At 42.1% G+C, this 18,817-nt stretch overlaps 1 protein-coding gene across 1 annotated transcript; it reads right to left on the reverse strand.

Annotated features, from left to right (window-relative positions):
• Positions 1-1,022: 1,022 nt before the first annotated feature.
• On the reverse strand, positions 1,023-11,295 carry LOC115819228 (SLAIN motif-containing protein 1-like). Its single transcript, XM_030782791.1, has 10 exons — positions 10,844-11,295; positions 9,164-9,300; positions 6,598-6,747; positions 6,109-6,222; positions 5,289-5,438; positions 3,960-4,316; positions 3,148-3,159; positions 2,036-2,185; positions 1,204-1,486; positions 1,023-1,098 (listed from the first exon to the last, which is right to left on the reverse strand). The coding sequence occupies exons 1-10, from the start codon at positions 11,293-11,295 to the stop codon at positions 1,023-1,025; spliced, it is 1,881 nt and encodes a 626-aa protein (XP_030638651.1).
• Positions 11,296-18,817: the final 7,522 nt, after the last annotated feature.

Raw genomic sequence — 18,817 nt, forward strand, 5'->3', positions numbered from 1 at the left:
TTATTTTTTCTGGAATGCTATTTGATGGGATTTTATGAATGAAATGTGGCATACTGTGCTACATCTGTGGCTTTCAAAATGAATTCTTGACCTATGTTGACATGGAATCATATTCAGTGTTTTAGAAAAGTGAATATTTAAAAGTCAAAGTGCAATACCAAATCATAAACAGTAAACAAACAAACAAAAATACTTCAGTTCAGTTCATACACTTTCACAACAGGTGCAACAACAACAATAAGTTATGATATCTCAGTGTTCAGTGAATAACACCATGTTTTTCATGGGGGAAAAAAAACTTGAAAAGGGCAAAAAAAAAATCTTTCTTAATTAATGTTTTGAGTGTTTAACCTACAAAACAATTGAAAACATTTTGGTCAAATTTGATTAAAAGTTATTGGTGTTACAAAAGCTCAAGAACAATATTGCATTCATTAGATAATCACAATTAGACTCCCTTTAAAATCCTGTTGTCCCTGTGAATATAGACCCTGTAAACCCAATTCAGGTAAGGGAGCAATTTTTAGCAGCATGCTTGGTGCTGACCTCTTTCTGGAGAGTTACACCAAGATATTTAGTCTCCGTAGTAGGTATATAGCAGTCTACTCATAAGTTCATTGGCAAATGCATCTGTGAAGCATTCATTTAGTCTCTATGCCTACTGTAAACTCATCACTGAGTTAAAGTACAGTAAAAGCTTACTTCTATACAAAGACCATATCAGAACGAGGGAGATTTGGAGGTTGGGTTTTTTTGGGGGTTTTTTTGCATACAGAGCTTATCTTTGCTCTGAAAAAAAAAAACCCTTCCCCCAATAAATAGGAAGCACTGGAAATCTCGGGGTATTCTTCACAGTCTAATATCATTGTAACTTGGTTCACACGTTCTGCCTTCTGAAAGAACACTTAGTGATGCATGGAGTTGGCCCAGCCTGCTGGGTTCTCTCTGAGGCCTCCTCAGTCATTCTCCCCGCCTCTCTCTCTCTCTCTCTGAGTTCAGTGCAGGTGTCCTTTAGCCCCGGCTTAGTAACAACCATCTTTCCAGCTCCCGTCGCGTAGCGTGCTAAGCGTTGCTAAGCTCTTTGGGGATGTAAGCATACTGAAAGTACAAAACCAACACGAGGTGATTTTATCAAATACACATGCGTGTAAACATTCTCTGAAGAACTGGCTTCTTTTGTTAAACTTTTTTTTTTTTTTTTACCTGCGCATTGGTTGGGCCAGTTTGCTCCGAGGGGTGGAGCCTGTCCCTATGAAGGAGGCGGGACGTGGCAGGCTGCTTCGACCAGGAGTCTGTGTACCACTGGGTTTACTGGGAAGAGGGATCCCACTGCTGGAAAGCGACTGTAAACTGGTCGACGTCGTCATGGTAGCGGGACCCTTTACAGTCGGGCTTACGTAAGCAGTGGCTTTGAGAGGTTGCCTTGTCGACACCGGGAAGTTTCCAACACTTTGGACTCGATTCTGAAGCTGACCTGGAGACGGGACTGTAGAAAAGAGGAGAAAACAACAAACAAAACCTTCAGAGGTTTCCCAGAAAACAAAAACTGTGTAACCTCTCTGCAGTGCAATTACACAACCACATCGGTATTTCCCAAGACATAATTTCTCAATTGAACAGTTCAATGAAAAAAAAACAAAAAACAAACAAACCATGATTTCAAAAGCCAGCACTGTACAGACTGAATTCTATTCCCTTCTCCTGTGGAACAGTCCTACCTTTTGATGGCAAATTCACTTAAATTATCCACCTACCACAGAGATTTAACTTTGTGAAATACCCTCCAGACTTCTGGCAAAAGCTATGGTTTCTCAGCTTAACTGTAGTCAGTGCGTTCGGAGAGTCTAATCTCATTTCTCAAATTTTATGAGGAGTGATCTCCAGGAAAAAGCGCCTCATCACATTACCCGAATGGAGTTCCCACTATATTATATTCAACTCCACCTACACCATTTGTAATCCTAGAGAACATTCTAGAAAGGAATCAAGGAAAACAGACTCTCGCAGTGCAGCGCAGAGGCGGTCGTATCCTTACTGGAGGATTGCAGTCGAGCCAGTCCACTGGACGAGTCGAAACTCAGACTGTTTCGGATGGACGTAGGGGAACCCGCATGTTTGGCTGGACTTGGCACGTTTGGCATGCTGGGAGCTCTCACCAGGTTGGGCATGCTCCTCCTCAGTTTATCTACAGCATGAAGTATTTCTGTTAGCCAGGTTAACCAAAACCACAACCGTGTGGAGTGCAAACACGTACAAACCTGTACACCACCCAAGAATGTCACACACACACACAAACTGTCACACATCAGTGTGTAAGCACGAGTATGCACACGCGCACACACAGACACACATGCAACATAAGCACACACAGAAGAAAAAAAAACATGCACATACATTTTCACACTCATGCAAAGTAAACAAACAGATGCACGCACGCACACACACACACACACACACACACACACTCATACACTGTCATAGAAGCTCATTTAGAAAAACTAGTTCCAAAACCCCTGCCCCCCACCCAAAAAAAAAAAAAGTATTACAAAGGATTATGGTCCCAAATTAAAAATACAAATCTGGAGTGATTTTTTTTTTTAGTCTTTAGATTCAAAATGGATCAAATTCTACCCAATACGTATCAAATTCCCAGTCTCCAAACAACATTTTAAAAAATAATTAAGCGGGATTAAGTTCTGTTTTCTCGAGCGGGTGCACTGACAAGCGGTACCCTCACAGAACCACAGGCTCCCGGCGGCTTAAGTAATCTCGCTCCTGATTTGAACACGGTTTTCATCCTCGGCCCACAAAAAGGAAACGGAGACGCGCCAATAGAGGCTTCCAGCACCGCGAGAGGCTTAGTAGGCTAAGCAATCAACGGATGTATGGCAGGAATACAAACCGCCGTCAGTACGAGAGCTATCACATTTTCCAAAAAAATCATAAAGACTTTCGTCACAACCAGAAGCAAAGTGTTATAGAGGACAACGTGTCTTCTAGAAGGAGTTAATTATAAGCAGGATTAGTCAGTTGTCAAGTATTTTTGGGTTTTTTTTTTCCTGAGCGGTAAAAAGATTTGAAACCCAGACGTTTATGATTTTAGCAAAAAAAAAAACCAAAAACCCCACTGTAAAGCGGAAAACTTACTCTCGTATTCGCCTGGATTCCAAACAGAGGACGGCCAGAGTCCGAAAGGTTTACGAACCAAACATATAAAATTACGTACAACAGAAAAGGCCAATACAGAGACAGCACATACAGATAAAAACAAAACAAAACAAAACAAAAACAAAAAAAATGGTTGAAAATTCAGTCATCAAACAGACCACCGTTGATACGCTTGCCCATAACAAACAAGGCGATTCTTCTCTCCATTTGGATAAATTACTGTTATGATAATTATATTAACTTCGAGAAACATGAATGGAGAGCACTCTGGAAAATATCTTAGGAGTTTAATCCCAGTTTTTCAATTAATTCTTCTCCACTTTACCTTTTTACATTTGCAAGGCAGGAAATTTAATTAGTCTGTAGATCCAATTACATCCAAGAATAGTCTCAAATCAGAACGGTTAGATTAATTAGTTTAAAAGTAAAGCTGTGAATACACCTGAAGGCCTTCAGAGACCTGAGCTGCACTCTGTTACCTAAGACCAAAAGCTAAAAGCTTAATAAGCAAGGAGCAGTACAGTTGGGAATACAGTTCAAAGTAAAGCAAAGGAAGATCACATATGGTGAAATATTTAATAGCTGATTAACACTAGAAGAGACAATACTCATTTCTGTCGTTCTTGGATTGTTCTTTCCTTTCTTTGAATGATGATGTGGGATAAATTTCAAACGAGCGCTGCTGTCAAAACAAAACAACCCCCCCTCCCCCCCTTACCGCACCCCCTGCCCCCGGGCAATTTCTCAATAAGGCTGCAACCTCACATCCTCTCCACGATGCTTATGCTTACCTGAGCTGGTCTTGAGGCCACCCTGCTCACTGCTGTAACCAGGGCTGGTGGGACTAGCCTGGGGATGAAACGGCAAGGCAGAGGGGTACTGGGGGGCAGAGGGTGTGGAGGGGGTGGAGGTACTCCGCCTCCAGTCTCTGATGCTGGTGAAGGTGTGCGAGTGGGATAACCCGCGCTGCAGCGGTCCGGCCCTGGTCAGGCGCGGCTGAGGAGGAGGTAACTGTCCGTAATCTTCCTCGTCCTCTTCCTCCTCCTCCAGGTCAGGTTCGCTCCCTCGCTGACCAAACTGGAAGGAGAAGCTGGCACTGCGTCGGTTGACGGCTGAGGTGGAGGTGGTTGCGTAGTCCTGACGGAGACCTGGAGGGCAGAGAACATAGTAACTGTATGAAGACAACACGTTTACACACAAACACACACATGCAGAGACCAATAAAACACATGTATACATAGATATAAAACTAACATTCTGAAATAATCATATTCTATCAAAAATATATATGGCACAATATAAAGTCAGACTATAGTCCTTTAAACCAAAGGCAGTTCTCATCGCTGTTATATATCCGACTGGTCGAATACATACGACAAAATTTTAATTTTAATAATGAACAGGCCTAAGCCACATTTATTAATAAAAAATGGTGGTTAATACAACCCATGTTGTTTAATTAAATATTTAAATGGTTTTTTAGAGTGACTTCAACTCTGAATAATGTGATTTCTGTACATTTCTACAAAGACGAATGCATCCGTAGCATTTTTGATCGTGGTTGGCAAAACTAGCGACTGCAGTCTACAAGTGACACATCAAATACAAAATGTAGGTCAGCTCTTGGCTTCATACAGCATCGCAGCAACCACTCAGGAATAACATAAATGAACATTTCAGCAATATATATATGCAAAGCCTATACCCAACGTATAATCAACTGGGAAACGGCATACCTCCTTTCCCCGCCGTTCTTGTTCAGCCAGCACTGACCTTTAAAAAACTTTAATTCCTGAGTCGTTTGTCACACTGTTCTCGGAACAGACTCTATTTAGTAACTAGGGCTTCTAGCTGACTCAAATAAGCTTAATGTGTTTCACTGCTGCAAGTGGTGCACTAAGTAAAGTGACTTAAAAGAACCTGAAAAGTCCACGATGTTAAAAAACCGAGAGGGGTTAAGAACATGTTCCCCTCTCCAGGGGAGAGTGGATATATCCATGATTTACCAAAAAGCCAAATTTTTAATGCGACCCTTTATGTTGTGACTGCAAAGTGCCCCCACCCCCCCCATCCCCCTCCCTCCACTCCCCTTTCTGTCCTGAATATGTCTGAGCACTCACTCTCCTCTTGGAGTCTAGCCATCACTTGGACATCTGTGAGGTCCTGGAGTTTGTAACCCAAGGCGATGGAGTCGTCCTCCAATTCGGAAGCACTCAGTTCGCTGTCAAGAGACGACTGAGGGCTGAAAGGGGTTCGTTTCAGACTCCGACCTGAACGGGCAACCGGGAAAACCACACGATTAATCAATTAAGTTACATATTTATCGGTCCAGTAACATTCTTTATTCATCTGTCCACCCATCCATGTAGAGCAGAACTGTTGTCCAAACTTTAATTAGAGGTCTGTGATGTTAATCGGTTTTCACATTCGGTGGGCGGATTAATGAACAGATATAGTTTCAGCGCTCTTAAACATTCAGTCAAGACATGGAAAAAAAAAATGCAACTGAAAACAGCCTCAGCTGAAGGGCTTCAGACGACACTATTTGATTTTTAAGCGGAAGCTGCACGTATTGGCTGAATCACAAAAAAAAAAAAAAAAAAAAAAGTAACATGTAGCTCACATAAACAAGGAACATTCTGGCGTGATTAAAGGCAAGCTTTTGTCTTAACACGGACAGCTTTGACAGCCTCACAAACACACCACCTCTTTTTTCTGCCAACAGAATTAGCCGTTGCTCGCCAAGTCATACAGCTTATGACTCAGCAAAAAAAAAAAACAAAAAAAAAAACTCCAGACACCAGACTCCCTTGTTTTTTCACTGCAGCACGTGATGAAGACACTGACACATGACAGACATTGTGTGGGCACATGTCACCACGGTGAGACTTTTTACCATGGCGACACAGCGTTTTATTATGGGGCGGTAACATGGCTTACTGCGATTGGCTGGGTGATAGAGGAAAGTAGGAGATCTCTCAGCGAGAGGAGAGCAGTCCTTCCCAGGTAGGGTCGGGAGGAGAGAGGAATGGAGGGATGAGGGTATAAATGAAGCTATATAAACGAGAGCAGGAGGAGGAGGAGGAGGAAGAGGAGAAGTGAGAGACGGAGAAGAGTAATTCATACGAGAGTCAAGAGATGTCGGAATATGCATCAGTATTCCTACATTTCAAATACATTTAATAGCACAATCAATGTTGAAATGCAAAATGAGTCATGAAATCTAAATTGAAGTCACCCAGTACAAAGACTCTTCAAGACATATAGAAATATAGCTGTATAAACTAGGATGTCACCAGCTAAGAGAATGAGAAAAAGGGGGGTGAGTAAAATGCAATTTATCTTCAAGATAACATTATCCAAATTACCTGTTTTAACTTACACACATCAGATACTCTGAGTGAGTGTGTGTGTGTGTGTGTGTGTTACCTGGTCTCTCTGCAGCAGGAGGATTAGGAGGGGGTGTGGAGCAGGATTTGGACGTGGGAGAAGAGGAGCAGAGAGGGGAGACTCCAACTATACGGCTGTGGGAGAGGGCAGGAGAAGAGGGGTTTGAAAACACACCCCTCCATCTTTGGACTGAGGAGAAAAGGGAGGAGAAAAAGGAAGGAAAATGGAGAAGGTTAGGCACGGTCATCATACCTTACTCTCTCTTGCTCTTCTCTCTCTCTCTCTCTCTCTCTCTCTCTCTCTCTCTCTCTCTCTCTCTCACACACACACACACGTACACACGCACGCACACACCTTTGTATGCAGACATAGAGGGGTCTGTCTTAGAGAAGGTCGACACAAAAGATGTTGATGGTGCTACAGCCAAACACAGGCCACTGTGTCATCACTGTGTACACTCTTCATGTGATAAAACTCCCTCAGACAAAGGTGAATGCAAATGCATATTTAAATAGTTATATAATCAACCGTAAGCCACGGAGTGAGCACAAAACGCACTTGGAGATGCCGCCCACCTCACTCTGTCTCCCGGCAAGCTCCTGTGCATTTTTATTTATTCCAGGTCTAAACAATCCATTGATCTTATTAACTTAAATAGGATATTTTTCGACAAAGCAGACATCTGGGGCCCACACAGGAGCGTGTGTCTGGGTTACGTAACCCTTGTAAAGGGGCTATGCTTCACGGGCAACGAACCAATAACAGCATTAGAGTGACATCAGGGTGGCACAGAGCAGGCACTGACTGGCAGCCAGAGTTCACATCTGTTCCCTGATCTGGAGAAGACAAAGCCGCATTCAGACCATAAGAGAGTGCAGTGTGTGTGTGTGTGTGTGTGTGTGTGAATACTAACCATTCATACATGGGACAGGACCACAAAACCACGGCATGGAACCTCCGTCAAACGTACACACACAAATACACACAGCTCTCCCAACCAACCTTACACACACGTACAAGACAGTCATTCACCCACACACCTCAGCTTGGATTCCTAAAAACACGTAGACCTGCATAAACAACCGCAAAGAAAACGCTATTTCACTAATCCACCTGAGAAAGTAAGACTTGATTTCCAAAAATAAACAAAAAAAAAAAAAGGAAACTTCCAACAAGGTCCAAAGCAAGAACTGTGTGTCCACAAACATTGACTTATCATGAAATATATAGGTCACGGCGCCTGTCAATAGGAATATAGGCTACTTTACATCGAGGGTAGATTCTTTTCATTTAAACACAGTTTCCATGGTTACCACTCCCGTCGCCTAGGCTCTTGGTCTTGAACATAGCAACAGGCAGCGAGTAGGCCAAAACAAGAGGGAGGTCTCATTTCCGTGACAACAGTAGCATTCTATAGACTCATTAAACATACTACACTTAAAATGTTAAGTTAAGAAGACACTGGTTACCAGGACATCAGGTTAAACACACATGCAAATTCGTAGAGTTACACTTTATTTGGGGTTTAATATTTCTGTTCCTTCTCAGAAAGTGACCCACCGGAAGGAAAGACTGAATACTTTGACCTGTCTTTACAAGCTTAGTCTTAATCTCTATTAATGCTTCCCAACCTTCTCCACTGCCACAACAAGCTGTCACCTTCATTCACTTTTACACACACACTCCTGTTTGCCCTCACCCTACCACACTGGAAGAAAAAAAAAAACACAAGGAACATTACTATGCAATGTCAATGCTGTCTCACCGGCGAAACGAGAGAACAGCGGATTCCGTGTGCAACGTTCTAATTTCAGCCCCATATACAAACACTCATTAACTCGCCGAGGAGCATAGCAAGACTTTGCAAGAGAGGAATACTCAATGTGCACTTTCAATCTGCATGTTAGAGGATGTGATGCAACACTGTGTAAAACACAGCTATGAACATGGAAAACTGTACATATTACAGATGACTGTGTGTGTGTGCGTAGTCGTGTGTGAGTGAAGTTGCGGAAGTGAGTAATTCCAGCTGTAAGATTTACAGGGAAAATGCATGTATGGGATTATTGCTAAAAAAAAAAAAGAAAAAAAAAACAACTTTAAACTGAATCCGTAAACAAAAAAAAAAAAAAAAGAGAAAAAGGGTGTTTACAGTTGTTAAGTGAGCACGAACATAACAGAACACTTGTGAAGACACCATAATAATAATCTATTACAAACTAAACCTGAGATGATGAAAATATGTAATTAAGCTTTCACCCTGCATACAAGGTGACACCCCATGGGAAGGAGCGACATGCAGAGCGGTCGGATGAAATCTCTGTCATTTTTCTGAGATGTAAGGAGAGACCGTTGATGAAAATCAAATATAATGCACCTGAGGGTTTAAGGACATGGTCCGAACAGGCCGATATCATAACTTTACGGGTAAATGTGCGTCCAATCGCCCGGGACTTTCCATAGGTATTTAACCTTCGGATGCAAAACAGGCTGAATGATTTATTCTGCACAGTAAAGTGATGAAATTCCAAAGTAAACATGCAAAAAATGTGATATGTTCGAATTTGCATCAGGTTTCACGTGACGTATGTCCTGCTGAACCAACCTGAATCCAACCTTTGACAGAGGGACCTTCTGGCCGCCTCCACCTCTGGTCGTGGATGATCAAACACCTGCCTAGACCACTGCAGCGGACTTACACCTCCATCCGACCACAAGCAGGATTTAGGAGACACATACAACCTAGAGAGAGATTGGACATGAGAGAGAGAGAGAGAGAGAGAGAGAGAGAACATGGACTTGAATCTGTGCACATCTTTCGGCCTTTTTTAGGGCAAGCCACGGCTCTAGTCATATTTAGTCGTTTAGTTTTTGTTTTTTCCCCTCTAATCTCTGGCCACTGGCCACACTAACCCGCCATGAACTAAAATTAAAGCTAAGCTAGCTTTCTACTTTACCGTCATCCAAAAACATGAAACTTTCTGGCATTACACTCTTCTCCAACACCCTGCCTCATATACGAACTGTTCAAACCAGAGTCAGAAACTCAGTCAGAAACCTTTCCGAACATTCGTCAAAATAAACCAAGCGCGCGCCATCCAGGAATGGAGGTATTAACATATTGATTAAGCTTTCAGCTGTCATTTCTCAAGGAATATTCTGCCATCCTCAATTTCACACCAAAGTGGGTACCTAATTTAATCTGACACAAAAGACATATAGCACAGATAATATAATATGTACTGATGCAGGGTTTTAAACGGGGACAAGGGAAGTGCCAACAGACAGACAGGTAAGAGAGAAAGGCCCTTAAGGATGTGAGTTGTGACTCTGGGATTTTGATGTGCAGTCTCCACGTTCGGGCTTTCATGCTCGGCGTTGACTGTCAGTCGCCTCCGGGGGTTTCAGCTTTGAGAGTCTGCGTTTGAACTCTGTATCGCCAGATGTTTACACTACCAGTCAAAGAGGGCATTTAGGACTACCAGAGTGATAAAAGACAAATGTAGAAGGGTATCTTGCGGTGGCCCGAAATCCATTCTCATAGGAAGTTCCTCCTTTCTGATCTACTCGATGACAGTTGTCTGGGCTGTTTGTTGCGAGCGTAAGTTCTACAGAGAGCAGGAAGTTGATAAGGTTGTTTTTTAGCCATTGAGACAATGATAGAGTGGTGCTATTTATATTTTGCACTAAATAATAAAAACAAGATGTACAGAGGGGTGTGTATGCAGGGCAGCAAAAAGTGCTATGGGGCGCGGCATGAATTCATGTTAAATTTTCCACGTGAGTAGTTAAGGGGAAGGAAACTGGCTCACTTATCTCCCTCACCAACCGGCCGCATTCATTCTTTTGACATCTAGGGCAGCGTACATTCTTCTACCAACTGTCCCTTTCACTGGTTTAATGCGGACGTTGAAATGACACAGCCTAGATAACAACGGCAAATTGGATCAATTCGCTGAGAGCAGTCGCTCATTATTTACCGTTATCAATCATCTCCACCAAGTGACTTAAAGGGCGCACCTGCACAACTGCAACTGAATATTTGCCTGATTTGCATAATTTTAAAAATGCTGATTTTAGCAGAAAGTGTAATATTATTGAATCGACTCGTACACAACAAAACAGAATATAAACGGTGAGACTAAGATCAAATAAGAGAAAGGCTATTCTAAAACGTATTAGGCAACTGTTGACAATCCAAGAGACAGACATGGGTAACAGCGGAATCAGAGTTTGAATAAGACTGACACAGACAGATTAAGGACACGAGGTAACGAACGCGTACCAGGTCTCATCTGATTCCCCATCGCATGGGAAAATGCTATCTAGGTCTAGAATTTCAACCTCATCCAAAACAGTGGGCTCCATTGAGCAGCGGGACTCGTCGTCCGTCTCTTCAGCATGATCAGCGGCTGTGTGAGGCTGGAAATACGGAAAGGGTCCATCCAAGGAACAATACTCCTCCAGAACTGATTGACACGAGAGAGTCGGCACGGGGCTTGGAAGGCAGTAGCCTGCAGCACCGATAGAATTTCCATGAAGGCAAGCGGGAGAAGACAATATGTGAGGACTGCTGCAACCGCTCACAGCATTAGCCCGAGTCCTTAGCTGTTCATTTTGTCTCTCCAGTTTTCTGACCAGCTCCTGCAGTTTTTTCACCTCTAACTCCGCGTTCATGGCACCGCCGTTGCAATTGACATCCGTCATCATTTGAGGGTTTAAGACTGCGGCCTCCATAAGACCAAAGTGATCATATGAAACACTGTCTGTAAAAAATGGAGGACGGTGTACACTTTGAGGTGCCCTCACGGTGATTTCGGCGGCACGTTTAGTTCTCGGTAATGATTCCCATCGCGTTAGTAGGATGCTGCTCCAATGAGCAGTGGAGTGGCTTGTCTCCTCCCAAAGCGCAGCAGACAACTCCGTTACGCGACTAAGCCCAGCCCGTCCTCCTTGAGAATAGTAATCGCACCCAGCAGGTGGTAGAAGTAATGATGATTGATAACGTGTTGAAAAAAACGAACTCAACACTCTCATACAGGAGCATATTATTGCTTTAATCATTTTTACCGTTCTAAAAAAAAAAGGCGTCAGGCGCACTTGTTACAAAGACAGGATTAGGCTTGGATTTGTGGCGAGTCTATATGCCTTAAAGGTGCGGGAGAGGATAGCTTTAGCTATTTTAAGTTAAGTACAGCCCCTATTGGCTTATCGGAACATTGTAATTATAAGGCTGAAAGACGCTTCTTGTGCTCGGCTTTGGAAAGAGCAAGACATCCCTTGTTTTTAGCCATCAAGAATTTCACACCGTTTGCTTAAAACATTATGGACTTTTATTACGTTTTTGTTTTAAACAACCCAGTGCAGATAAATGTTTAGATCACTTATGACTTGTAGTTGACTGGAAATATCTATGTTCACGAAACATTTAGGTGAAAAAAATTCCATTTCCATTAAAAAGTCGGTAAATGCATGATCCATTTGTTCAGCGCAGTAGAAAATAAGAATTGTCCTAAACAAGTTTCATGGATAGCAGTTAGCATAGTGTTTTCATAACTAAACCGTTAAGTGATAGTGATGTAGCTGAAGTCAGTATATGTAGATCCCTCCATACATCTGAATACATTTCCTTGCAGAGTTTGCAGTACCATTGTTTTTCATCGCTCAGACTATCCGTCGGATTTTTGTGCAGATCTGTCGTTATGATCAGCGAAACCATTGATCTGAAAGAGAAACAGAGTATGACTCATGAACTTTGTCAGGTCATTTATTTCAACATTCGCAGCATATCACAAACGCTGGCATGGACTGAGAAACACACTCTTCTACAACATCTGATTGGAATTCAAATGCTGATTCTATTTTCTGTTCATTTCTAGACGTTTGATGTCAGACAGGCATCGATATCGATGCTTGTGAGAGGAAAGGTCACGTAAAACCATCAGGGATGACTCAGATAGGACATGAAGATTAGTCTGTCCTTTTTTTTTTTTGTTAATGTCATTGCTTGGTTACAGAACAAGAATGAGAAGGGAGGAAATCAGTTACCCCTGGTTGCTTTGAAGCACGATTCACAATTCACCATGTTCTTGTGCACCCACAGGCTCTCTCCTGCCTCCAGATCCCCAAGGCCACAGTGACATACAGCACACTGAGAGAGAGAGAGAGAGAGAGAAAGAAAGAGAGAAAGAGAGAGAGTTAGAGAGCTTTTTGGTTCACTGTTGAGGGACTTTAATGCTGAATAAGAAGATCTCTTGAATTGTCTGATGGAGATAAAGACATGGTGCTATGCAAAAATGAAAAAAAAAACGAAAGAGAGAGAGAGAGAGAACAGGCAACTGAAAGAAGGGAGGCATGGTAATGATGAGTGGGTGGATGTGAAGTGAAGGGGGGGTGGCAGAGAACAAATTAGGAGGGAACAGAACAGAGGCAAGGAAAACAGATGAAAGTGTAGCGACACCAAACTAAAGGGGGGGGGGGGGAGAGAGAGAGAGAAAAAAAGGTAGGGCACGTTAAGATGTGATCTGAGGATGAAGAAAGGGACGAGAGAGTCAGAAACGAACGAGAGTATCAATGAAGAAAACGGAATCATCCGAGACAAACGCGAAACACAGCGTGCCAAGCTGCGCCTGTAGCTCCCCCTGTGTTGGCTACACAAACTGCGTAAGGGGCTTAAGTCTTTACGTCTCTCGTAGCGGCATTAGAGCATTGCTAAGTGTCCTTGCATCAGTTTTTCCAAGGCTTAATTAAGACATTAATCTAGCCGGAGCCCTTGTCTGATCATCGAGAGACGCCGCACCTTGAAACAAGACGTGTGACTGAAGATCTGCAGGTCGTCTAAAATCATCTTGGCCCCGCCGACGATTGGTTGTCGGCAATATGTGCAAACGTCCCTATTCGCCGCGGTCCTGTAGGAAGGGACACAAACAGCAACAAGTGAATCACTGAAAGTATAATAAAAACCAATCCAGAAATTGCTAACATTTCTTTCGTGATGAATGCATTATGCCACGGTCAGTTTTGTTTTAATGATCAAGTATTGTTTCATCTGTTTAACTGGTTTTACCTGGTGGAGTAGGGGGGTGCAGGTGAATGCACTGGCGATGTATACACGGTTTTAGAGGGTGTAGTGGTCTTTGTGTCTGTAAGATTGTCCTTTGTGCTGTGGGAGACAAAAAAAACATTTGATTGTCAGAAACTTGGGTGTATCTGTCAAAACATTCCCTGTCGTAATGCCCTGTTTTATGTAAATTGTGGGATTCTATCATAGTCCACCCCCCCACCCCCACCCCCACCCCCCGCTCCATGATTAATACAGATTTTACTTTAGAATGTTCTTACCTTGTGTGTTGTAAATTTACAGTTTGTACAGTTGACTTGGTGGGACTAAATGTTTGTGAGAGAGAGACAGAGAGGTTATTGACACATATGGACTCATTTAGGTGTAAAATGTCTCTGTATGATTGTAGAGGAGGCTATAGTGGTATTGTATAGTTTTCCGCTGAGGATCTCTCACCTGGCTGGTGTTAACTGTGTGGTATCAGAGAATGTTGGAAGCAGTGTATCAGCAAGACTGTCTAGAGTGCTGAGAGGGAAGGAGAGAGAAAACATAGAGAAGACAGAGAGAGAGAGAGAAAGAGAGAGAGAAATAAATCATCAGTTTGCAAGAAAATCACTGACACCATCCTTTGCTTTACAGGAAAACCAAGTTCTTAGTTTTGAAAGACTGATATATCTAACATTTTTCACTATATAATTTTTTTTTTTATCAAAAAATGTTATTGAATTTAATTTTATTAATTTTATTGAATTTTTTCATAAAACTTAAAACAGCCCAAAGCTCTGACTTTCCCACATGTTTAAATACTCACTTGGGGTCTTTCAGTCCGCTGGAGTAGGAACTCTGAGTCTTCACAGGTTCAGTGTTGTCTTGACTATGCATAAAACAGAGATGAATATTTATTATTAATAACTTTACCTAACATCAATGACATGTATACTCAATTGGAGTTACAACATTTCCAAAGCTCTTGGTCCAGTGCATTTTCCCCCTCTATTTTGTCCCCAGTGTGGAACACTGAACTAGTCTAATAAATAAATAAACTTGTATTATTATTATTATTATTATTATTATTATTATTATTATTATTATTATTATTATTATTATTATTATTAGTCTAGCACATACTTCACTGATACAACTGAAGCCAATATATTTTCACTTGAAGTTGTAAACCACAGTTGAGTGCCATAACTTATTTCGAGGAAGATGCTGTCTGTACGAAAACACCCTCAAATACACAGACATATTTAACTACCTCTATCCACCCAAAACCAGTGAGGGAGAGAGGAACTCTGGCTGACACACCCACTGAAGGGAACACAACCAGTTCTGCTCCCTTAACCCAACACCCCCCCACCCCTCCAGCCGCAGTCTACCAGTGCGGCAGAGCTGCGAAACCTTGATGCAGTGCCTGACTGAAAGTTTCAGTCCTATTACCTTGACTCTTGGCTCTTTGAGAAGGACTCAGGTACCGAGGACTGAACAGTCTTTTCGGTGGAGGATGTGACGCTTGTTCTGTTTTCAAGGCAGAATTTGAAACTGATGGTCAGAACAGCAAGACTTAAACTCTTTGGAGATGTGATCTTAATGGTCGGACATACTCACTCAACAGGAGCCGGTTTAAAGAGAACAGGGTCGGGCGACGAGGGTTTGCTCTTCACGCTAACGAAGAGAAGAACAGAGCATTGAAGGACGAATGATCTGAACTGTTAAAGTTTTAGCTTTCTTTAAAAAAAACAAAACAAAACAAAAAATACAAAAAACGACGGCCCATGAAAGCATAGGAGTTTGAACCGCAAGCATTTTTCACTTGCTTTTTTCTTTTTTTTTTTTCTTCTTGGTGTCGGGTCTACATTGGTAAGGTAACAGCAGTGTCAAGAGATTGCAGAAGGACCTTTGATGTCAACACTTTCACAAGACAACAGCATTTTTTTCTCCTCTCCCCCTCAAGTTCTCTTAAGACTGACTTCACTTACGTCGTAGGAGTTGTGACAGCGGGAGGTGGCTCTGGGGAAGCCGTTTTATTCCCGACTCTGAAGGCAAAACACACAAACAAACAAACAAACAAACAAACCTCCTCAAATAAATGCAAAGTCTGTACTGAAGCAGATATGTTAAACTCTGTAACTTTGCTCGCAAAACTAACCCGTTGATACTGTCCTTGGGGAATTCTTTTGCTACAGGGGAGCTCACACTTTGTGGTCTCTTAGCAGGCGAGAAGTTTTTTCTAGAACAGAGCAAAACAGCGGTGTAGGCAAACATAACAACCCAAGTAAGATATAACTAAAAAAATGAGAGCCGTCTGTTCACATTCGACTGCTATGTGATTCAAGTAAAGTTTTAATAAGAGTTAAAGCAGCCTATTGCTCCAGTTAGACCAGCAGAGATTATCCATAATTGCTCAAACCACTCGGTTCAGTACACGTTGTATGGTTCAGTAGTTGCGGAAGTGAGAAAAACGTACATTTTGTTATTTGACTTGGCGTCTGAGAAGACCCGTTCGGTAAAGCTGGTGCTGGATGCCGTCCTCACAGCAGAGGATCTGCAACAACACCACAGAATTGTTTAAATAACTAATGTACTGAACTTTACGATCCAAAAAAATCTATTTTACCGTAGTCTAATGCATTAATATCATCTGAAATATGTGGAGTGCTTTACTTGGCTGGGATTGGAGGCTTGATGCTTGATGTTTTTGTTGTTGTAATGTTTTGTGCTGTTGTTGTGGTGCTAGATGACAAGATGAAGGATGTCACAGACAGTGGGAAGAAAAAGATTTTTATAAAACAAAGACTGAATAAATTAGTAAACTGAGCAATGAAAAAAAAGGAAATATGATAGCCTGTAAGGTGTCATTACCTGGTTTTGACACCTGTTGGGGTTTTTTCAGCAGTAGTTGCACTAAAGTGAAAGCATAGGGTTGAAATGATAAAATTCTTATAAAATTATAGGTATGTCTCAAATTATTTAGAATTGTTGCTAAATGTCCTACATAAGATATATCTATTCTATATACATACCATATACATACATATACATGTATATTAAGTATATATATATATATATATATATAGAGAGAGAGAGAGAGAGAGATACACCTATCCATACAGAACTGAGACTCAGTAACCAAATGTTTTACTGTTGCACACAGTATACAGTGCAGTACAATGTATAAGAGCAAACACATATTGGCCTACTGAACCAAAGACGGTTCTTTTCCCTTATCTGTGAGGTCAAGAGCATGTTACACTCCTCATGTTACACAGAAGGATATCTTTCCCACACTTATCACAGCTCTGTGTATTTCTAAAACGCCAACCTGGGCTGGTTCAGTAGCTCCTGACTCCCACCGAACCTGGAAAGGGGAAGTTATGAGAAAACATGAGAGGCCCAGTCTTTTCCTTCAGCTCGGCCCATTATGGATACTTCTGAGAATGTAGGTCACTGTACCTTTTCGTGAGATTGCCGACTGAGTTGGTTGATCTGACTGGACTGGTCTGGCTTTTCTCCACTGGTTTGCTTTGACCGTAGAAGCACGTTCATGGAAAAAATGTGAGAAATATGTATGCCTATACTGGTGCAAGAAAAAAAGTGACTGAGGAAAGTTTTTTTTTTTTCTTTTTGTTTATTTTAGTTACTGCCCATACCTGTCAGTGTCGTCCAGGGATTTGAGTCGACCCAGAACAGACCTCCCAAAATTAGGGTCTCGACTAGAATATAAAAAAGGAGGAATGAACGTGATTTGATGATTTGATGATCTGATGATTTTAAATGGGTATCAAATGTGTGTGTGTGTGTGTGTGCGTGCATGCATGCGTGTGTATGTATGTGTGCGTGTGTGCATGCGTGTCTGGATGCATGCCTAGGTGCGCACGCGCACGTGTGTGTGTGTGTGTGTGTATGCGCGCGCGTAGGTGTGTGCGTGCGTGAAAGCTTTTTTATGTTGTTCTCTTACTCGACTGACTCATCCTCTTCGACGTCCTTCTTGATCCAGCTTCCGTCCTTCAGCAGTGCTGTTCTCCTCCTGCTGCTGTCCCCCAGAGCCACACTCGGCCTCAGCGCTGCAGCCATCACAGAGGATGACACATGTCCTCAGAGTTTAATGTACATATACACGCACAAAACACACGTTTCAGAAACATGAAAGAAGCTGAAGATGAAATCCTACCTATTTTCGGAGGTGAGTAAGAAGACATTTTGATACCGGGAGGTCTGAAAAAGCAGATCTGTACAAACGAAGGCATGTTTAGACACCGAAAATTAGCTGACTTATCAAAAAGAAAGAAAAAAAAAAAAGTTCTATAACAAGACTCATTACTTCCCAGAAGGGTTATACTGCTGAGTCTCAGATTTCTATCTCTCCAGAATCTCATATTTACATTCACTTTTGAAACAAATATAGATTCCATTTTTTGGTGGTTGACTTTTAAATGAATTCCCACCCCCACCCCCCCCTTTTTTTTTTCAATCCCTGCTCATTAAAATAGCGCCTTAGCCCCATGAAAGAGTTTTCCAAGCGTTTGTTTGTAAAAACGCTGTATGGAGAATGATACCGTGCATACTTGTGGCGCTTGCCAACTTTTCTGTCCCACCCCCCCTGTTTTCTGCTTTCACTGAGCGAGACTTTAAAGCCACCTGTCCTGATTAACTGGGAGGCACAGCCCCGCAGAGTATGTGCACGCGTGTAATTGTTACCTGTCGTTCTAATTAACACATGCCTGACTAAGTATTTTGTACCTTCATTCTATTCATGTTTCACTTGTCTGTCTGTGATTTCTTCTCCCTCATTCCTTTTAACTCTCTGGCTCCCACATTCATTCACACACTCTCTGACATTCCATTGATACTCATGTTTTTCCCACTCTAACTTCATCTTTTCCTCAGAACCTGGACCACTTCTACCAACTTCGGATATGACTCAGGAAACAGATGACTAGTACAAGTTTTGACACATAACAGGATCTAATGCCAACGTGCACACACACACATACACACAATCACACACAATCACACACACACATTTCATTCCTTGAATTTGACTCTTTCTTGGGAAAAGAATTCCTGGGAAAGAATAAAATCATGCCAAAAACCCTGTGTTGCACAAATTCTGCCTGAATCTAATTACCAATGGCAATTTTCATACTGAGCTAACAGAAACCCAAAAGTTTTACGAAACTGAACCAATGAAAGGACAGA

Source organism: Chanos chanos, chromosome 8 (genome assembly GCF_902362185.1).
Source record: "Chanos chanos chromosome 8, fChaCha1.1, whole genome shotgun sequence".
Lineage (NCBI taxonomy): Eukaryota > Metazoa > Chordata > Actinopteri > Gonorynchiformes > Chanidae > Chanos > Chanos chanos.